Here is a 6,495-nt window from a genome sequence, read left to right as displayed (position 1 = left end):
TCCTTCCTTCCTTTTCTCTCCCCTTCTTTTTTTGAAATGGGGTCTTGCTCTGTCACCTAGGCTGGAGTGCACTGGCATGATCTTGGCTCACTGCACTTCTGCCTCCTGGGTTCAAGCAGTTCTCCTGCCTCAGCCTCCCAAGTAGCTGGGATTACTACAGGTGCGTGCCACCACGCCCAGCTAATTTTTGTATTTTTTAGTAGAGATGGGGTTTCGCCATGTTGGCCAGGCTGGTCCTAAACTCCTGGCCCCAAATGATCCTCCCACCTCGGCCTCCCAAAGCGTTGGGATGACAGGCGTGAGCCACTGCGCCTGGCTCAGCCATGTACTTTCACTGGAGCATCCGCATGCTGCTTTGCATATGGTATGTAGTCAGAACTTGTTGAACTGAATTGAATTTCGTTTCTTTGTTTTAGTCTGTGGAGTTTGCTCTCACATCCCAAAACATCACCATCATCATTCTCACTTTGGAATGGAGAAGTGAAGATATCACAGACATTGTGTTACTACATGAAATACACATTTTTACAGCAGTGTAGATATGGATGTGGGTAACTTGTAAAAGAGTTGCAGCTAAACTATTAAGCCTTATCATTCTTGTGAAGATTTGCTAAGTAGGGTGGCACGAAGCAGATTCCCTTTAATGTATGAAGAAGCAAGCCTTTCTTCATTGCTCCTTTTTTTTTTTTTTTGCCCAATTTCTTCAATGGATCCTATCAAATTATTGCCACTTTAGGGATTATATATATCCAGTATATTATATAATAAAAGCTTTGTAAGTTGCTGAAATGACCAAAACCCCCATTACAGCCAACAGGCCTCCTTTGTCTTAAATTTGCCCAATAGGCTTATCCCATTTTGTTATAATTAACATCGTATTATATAATGATGTATAACAAAAGTTTCAATGTAGCAAATGGAGCTTAAGACTAATTACCATGCTATTACACTGCCATTAGTAATGCTATTTGTAATTATATATCAAGAACTAGGGAATATGAATTGGTTTTCTATGTCTTACATCCACCTAGTACAAGAACCATAAAGACCAACTCTGAAATACTAGGCCAAGTTTCTGAATTTCATTTAAGTCTCTTAAGCCATTTCAGCTATTTTAAAAGTCAGAAACATCTACTTATTTGTAATAAAGCAAAGAATTATGGCTTCTATGGTTCATTAACAATGTATTCTTAATTAAACTCGTCCTGATCAAAGTTTTCAGAGGCTTGCTGTTTTGTTTATACACTCAGATATTTGGAATTATCCAATGTCTGACTTTCCGCTGCTCATCAAAATGTTTCCGTATGGCATATACAGCTTGTAAGCTGGGTCTTCTTAGCTATAATCTTTGGATTCTGCATTATTTGTGGAGTTTTGTAGGTATCAAGCAGACATTATGAAGGACCTAGGGTAGGTGATGGGACAGCCACAGGTAAATTGGGCTGATTTTATGCCCTGTTGCACCAGAATATGCATTTCCTATGATGTGCCACACGGAAATTCTAAGTAGAAATGGGCAAAACAAAGACCACCACTTTGGCAAGAGTCTTTCCCTGGGCAAGTATTCCATTGGTTTCTACAGCAGCTCAAACTTACTTGCACAATCTTCTTGTGAAATGTGGTTATTAATACTAATGTCATCCACAGCAATCCCACCAAGGTTTCCTTTTCCGATTTCGCCCTCGAAAATCACCTAACAAAATAAGATCATTTTCACAGTATTGAAATGCTCATCTCATGCGGCAGAGTTTACAAATGCTTGTTCAGCTCCCGCTATGACACATAAATTAAATTCATCAGATTCAGTGTAAGCACACACTTCACTCATCAATCCACATTAGCTGCCTGGTGATGGCATGCACCTTCTCCTCACACTCTCTTTTTATAATACAAACTTTAAAATGGGAGAAAGCAGCAAACAAAAGGAATGATACATTGTGAAAGCCCAGAAATAGATGACATGGAAGTCCTTTGTGTTCTTTCTCAGCAAATTGGTTCTGTTCCTACAATATAGGAGACTGTGAAATCTGCTATGAAGGTGGTTATCATTGCAGCAATATCTCAGGGTTGGGAAACACTGGAAATAATTTCAGAATAATTCCCGCATCTCATTTGCACAACCTCCAACATATTGTCTCAGTATTCCTGCAGCCACTGCACCCCCCCCAGCCTTGGGAAGAGGTCATACCTGATAAAGTTTCAGAGACTTGTGGAGCAAGACACGCCCTTCCTTCCAGTGGTCACCTTGGTGTCCAATGGCCATCCAGACCAGCTGATCGTACTCCTCTGGCTTCTGGTAGCGCAGTTTGACCCTGAGTGTGCCGACGTGGGACCCAGACATGTGATACCAGAAGGTCATGCAGTGGGCAGAGTTCTGGGAATAAACCACAGGGCTCACCAGGCGAGCCACTTTGCCCTTCTGATTTTCATCAGCTTGGGAATAGATGAAGTTGCCATCTCCTGCTGTGACAAAGAACTGTGTTAGGGAGAGTGGCCAGGATTACCACACTTTTATCTCTCTTATTTCAAGTCTCACTAATCAAAAGCTTCCTGAGCTGAGTGCCAAGAACTCAAATATGTAGTGAAAAGGGAGAAGTGTGCATACTTGGGGACCTCATGGGCACCTGAGGCCCTGCTCTCAGCTCCTGCAAAATGGACACTTGATTAGGGGAAGGCTGAGTGGCACTAATTAGGATACTACTTATAATGGAATACATTTTCATATGGACACAGGCTATGGCTCAAGCTGGCATTTGCACCATCACAAGCAAACTGAAAGCAAAGTCTGTGCATAGCCTGGACTGAAAACGCCTGGCTCTCTAAGAAGAAATCTTATTTATTGATTTATTTGTTATGTTTAGACACTCCTGTTGCCCAGGTTGGGATGCAGTGGTGCGATCATAGCTCATTGCAGCCTCAAACTCCTTGGTTCAAGTGATCATCCTGCCTCAACATTCTGAGTAGCTATGACTATGGGCCCGTGCCACCATGCTCAGCTAGTTCTTAAAAAGATTAATTTTTTCTTTAAGAAGAGATAGAGTCTTTGTTGCCTGTGTTGCCCAGGCTAGTCTCAAACTCCTGGCCTCAAGCAATCCTCCCACACCGGCCTCCCAAAATGCTGGGATTACAGGCATGATTCACCACGCTGGGCCTAAGAAACCCTATTTTCATGCAACTTTAAGATCACACAGCAGCATCCATGTGAACACATGCATTAAATGAAATCATTGAGATGTATTTTTATTTATCATTTGAGCAGCAGGAATTCTGATTAATGAAACTTCTGTCACTATGACTCCTTGATAATCATAAACCTGTAGTTTTTCCTAATAATGTAGTAATCTTTTAAAAAAACTTTTTCAAGTTCAGATTATTTTTCCCGTAGTTTGTTTTCATGGTTTTTGAATTCCTTAAACACACCTGAGAGCTTGCATCTCTCCTGTGAGCCCTGCTCCTATTTGAGGTGGGCTTCTGGCCCAAGGAGAGGAAGGTTGCCTTGTTGAGGTTCATTAGAACGTGCCATTTTGGCAACATAGACACTTGCTGAACTGCGAGGACTTTCTCTTGGCTTCGCTTTTAATGACCCCCACTGGGAACATTTCCTCCTGCCACCACCTGGTCTAAACACACAACCCATGTTTCACTGTTGGCTTTGCAAATAGAAATCATCTTCTCTAACGCCTCACCTGATTAAGTGTGAATCTGCTGCTCGGGCCTCAGTGGGCAGCAGGAGGTTGTGTTTGTTGCCCAAGAGGCTTGTGTGTTTGCAAGGTGCTTTCTCACTGTGCACCCGTGGGCACATACTCCTCTCTGCTCGCCTGTGTCAACAGTGTCCAGGTGGACGTAGATGTGTTCACGGGCAGTTTCCTTTCCTTACCTGGCTGCTTATGTGAGAGCCCACCCTTTTTCAAACCAGTGGGTGGAATCATAGGAGAAGGGTGTTCACAAGTGGCAACTCTAGCCACTCTAGTAGGTTTGATACTGCAGGATGAATGTCCCTCTCACTCTCCAACCTTGCAGGGTGTCCTCTGTGACTGAGCTGATCCATTCACGCTTAGGATTTGTTTTGCCCACTAATTTATCAAGATGTGATCACCTGTGTGTGGGATGGTGCTATTTCACTGTGACGAATCCACCAAAATGGGAAAAAAATACACCCATTGTGCCTCCGTCCCCCCAGTCTTATGGAAAAAAGACTGAAATTGGCAATGCTGCTGCCATGTCTTAATCCCACTTATTGAGCTCACTGCTCGAAGTTTATTGAGGCCAGTCAGAGAATGGGTGTTAGAAAGAAGGAGAGAAGTGGACGTAGGTAGAGGGATGCTCTCCCATTGGACATCCTCACTCAACTGCACCGTGATCACTTCCTACCCATAACCAGACAGAGAGTTCCTCAAGCACAGGGACCCCCTCCTTCATACCTGTATTTCCAGTGCCCAACACAGCATCTGCCAGGTAACAGCGCTTCTCAAATGATGCCCGTTCAGTGCACCGGGAGAGAAGCCAGATTTCAAGAATCCTCTGCCTAAGGAAGTTCTTACGGTCCCTGCCCTCTCACACTGTAGTCTTTAAATACGCTTGTGTGGCCGGGTGCGGTGGCCCACGCCTGTAATCCCAGTACTTTGGGAGGCCGAGGTGGCTGGATCACCTGAGGCTAGGAGTTCGAGACCAGCCTGGCCAACATGACGAAACCATGTCTTTACCAAAAATGCAAAAATTAACCACGCATGGTGGTGGGCATCTGTAGTAGCTCCTACATAGCTGTAGTCCTAAGTAGCTGGGAGTACGGCTACTCTTAAATAAATAAATAAATAAACAAATAAATAAATAAAATGTGCTTGTGTTGCTCCTCTGCTTAGAATTCTTCAGGGGCTGCTCACTGCCTGCAGCTGATCCACACTTCTTCACAAAGAGGGAGCTGGCAGCCCCTCCAATGGACCTTTTATCTGCCTCCATCCTGTTTTCCTCCTGGTCACTGCATCACCAACTTAAGGTATGGTATAAAGAACCAGCAGTGTCCTGCCCAAAACACACACATACACACACACACGCACACACACACACTCACAATAAACATCCAATCCACAAACTTCTGCTCTACTCAGTGAAAATGGAAAGAATCCAATTTCATCAATTTCCTTGTCAATCTCATTAGGCAAGGAGGTAGCTCCCAAAGTCATGCATACTCTACTTCTACCTAACTACTTCCCATACAAAAACCTGTGCAAAGCATACCAAACACAAGCCAGTAAAATAAGCCTAGCTCAGCTGGTGTCTGGACAGGGCTGCTTTCCCTGACCCCTCTTCCATCATCTTTTACATGGTCCGTTGTCACTGGTCTCTGCCATTGGAAGTCCTCACTGAACTGCACTGTGGTCACTTCCCAACCATGATCAGACTGTGAGTTCCTCAGGCGTAGGGACGTCTTCCTTTACACGTGTATTTCCAGTGCCCAAGACAGCGTCTGCCCTATAACAGAGCTTCTCAAATACCACTTGTTCAGTGAACCAGGGAGAGATGCCAGACTTCAGGAATCCTCTGAAAGGAGGTACCTAGTTCCATTCTTAGAGGTCAAATGCAGAAAACCAAGCAAATGGGATGCCTTTCAATATGTTCAAAATTAAGCAGCAGGATATTTTACCTAGCTAGTGTTCATTTTCTTTTTAAACAACCCCATCTCTGGTTTGCAAAGTTTCACCAAATAATATTGTAAAAAAAGCACCATCTACTCTCTAATGTCAGTCTACGCGCGGGAGCTTCGTGGAGGGCTCTTTTCATCTAGATCTTTTCCCTGTTAACAAGTAGTTCCTGCCTTTCAGATGTTGGGCTCACCCATCTCTCTGCACAAATGATTATGTTTCTAGAGCTGCAGGGGTTCTTTCTAGTCGGAGCTGACCTGGCACAACTGCCAAGTAAATCTGGGTGGCTGAGAGAACAAAAGAGTCCAACCCTTCTGAAGGAATCACACTTCTCAGCTGTTAATCTAAGACAAGCCCTCCTTCTCTGATACTCTAACACATAAAGCACTGATATTTTCCCTTTCAAGGGTTTTATCACAGTTCTGGGTCAGGAACTCTGTCTTCATTTTCTCAATTAGCACTTTACTTCTGCAAGCCTTTTAGCTTTTGTCTCTGGCTAACATAGCTTTTAACCTCCTTTGAATGTCAGATCCTACTGAGCCATTTTGCTTCACTTTGCATCAATTTTTCCACCATTACTGCCTTCATTTTGGCTAATTGCATTTAGTTAATTTGATGCCATTTATATGTACAGTGCCATTTACAGTCAAAGTATTTTAAGTTTTCTAAAACTGCCTGTCTTAAGATTCAATTGAAAGTGTCTCAGATTTGAAGGAGTCCAATTTTATCCAATTTCCTTGTCATTCTCATTAGGCAAGGAGGTAACTGTGGTAGAAGGAGGCCTATTCAACCTATTTAATGGTTGTATTCACTGGGAGAAAAGTGAACCACAAAATGGGAAAGGCATGAAGTACCC

At 43.4% G+C, this 6,495-nt stretch overlaps 1 protein-coding gene across 5 annotated transcripts in view; it reads right to left on the bottom strand.

Moving 5' to 3' along the window:
- Positions 1-673: 673 nt before the first annotated feature.
- NRP1 (neuropilin 1) overlaps positions 674-6,495 on the bottom strand; it is a 149,916-nt gene continuing 144,094 nt past the window's right edge. For 3 of the 5 annotated variants that reach the window (XM_031652402.1, XM_031652401.1, XM_031652404.1), the window contains 2 exons: positions 2,189-2,463; positions 674-1,693 (listed from right to left, as the gene is read on the bottom strand). In XM_031652402.1, coding sequence (XP_031508262.1) covers positions 1,577-1,693; positions 2,189-2,463 — 392 coding nt within the window. In that variant the 3' untranslated portion in view covers positions 674-1,576. The remainder of the gene's footprint in view (positions 1,694-2,188; positions 2,464-6,495) is intronic. The other 2 variants (XM_031652403.1, XM_031652405.1) reach the window with 1 other exon arrangement.

The sequence above is a fragment of the Papio anubis genome, chromosome 11 (genome assembly GCF_008728515.1).
Source record: "Papio anubis isolate 15944 chromosome 11, Panubis1.0, whole genome shotgun sequence".
Classification (NCBI taxonomy): domain Eukaryota; kingdom Metazoa; phylum Chordata; class Mammalia; order Primates; family Cercopithecidae; genus Papio; species Papio anubis.
Note: the sequence above shows the minus strand (reverse complement) of the source record. Positions and strands in the feature narration are given on the sequence as shown.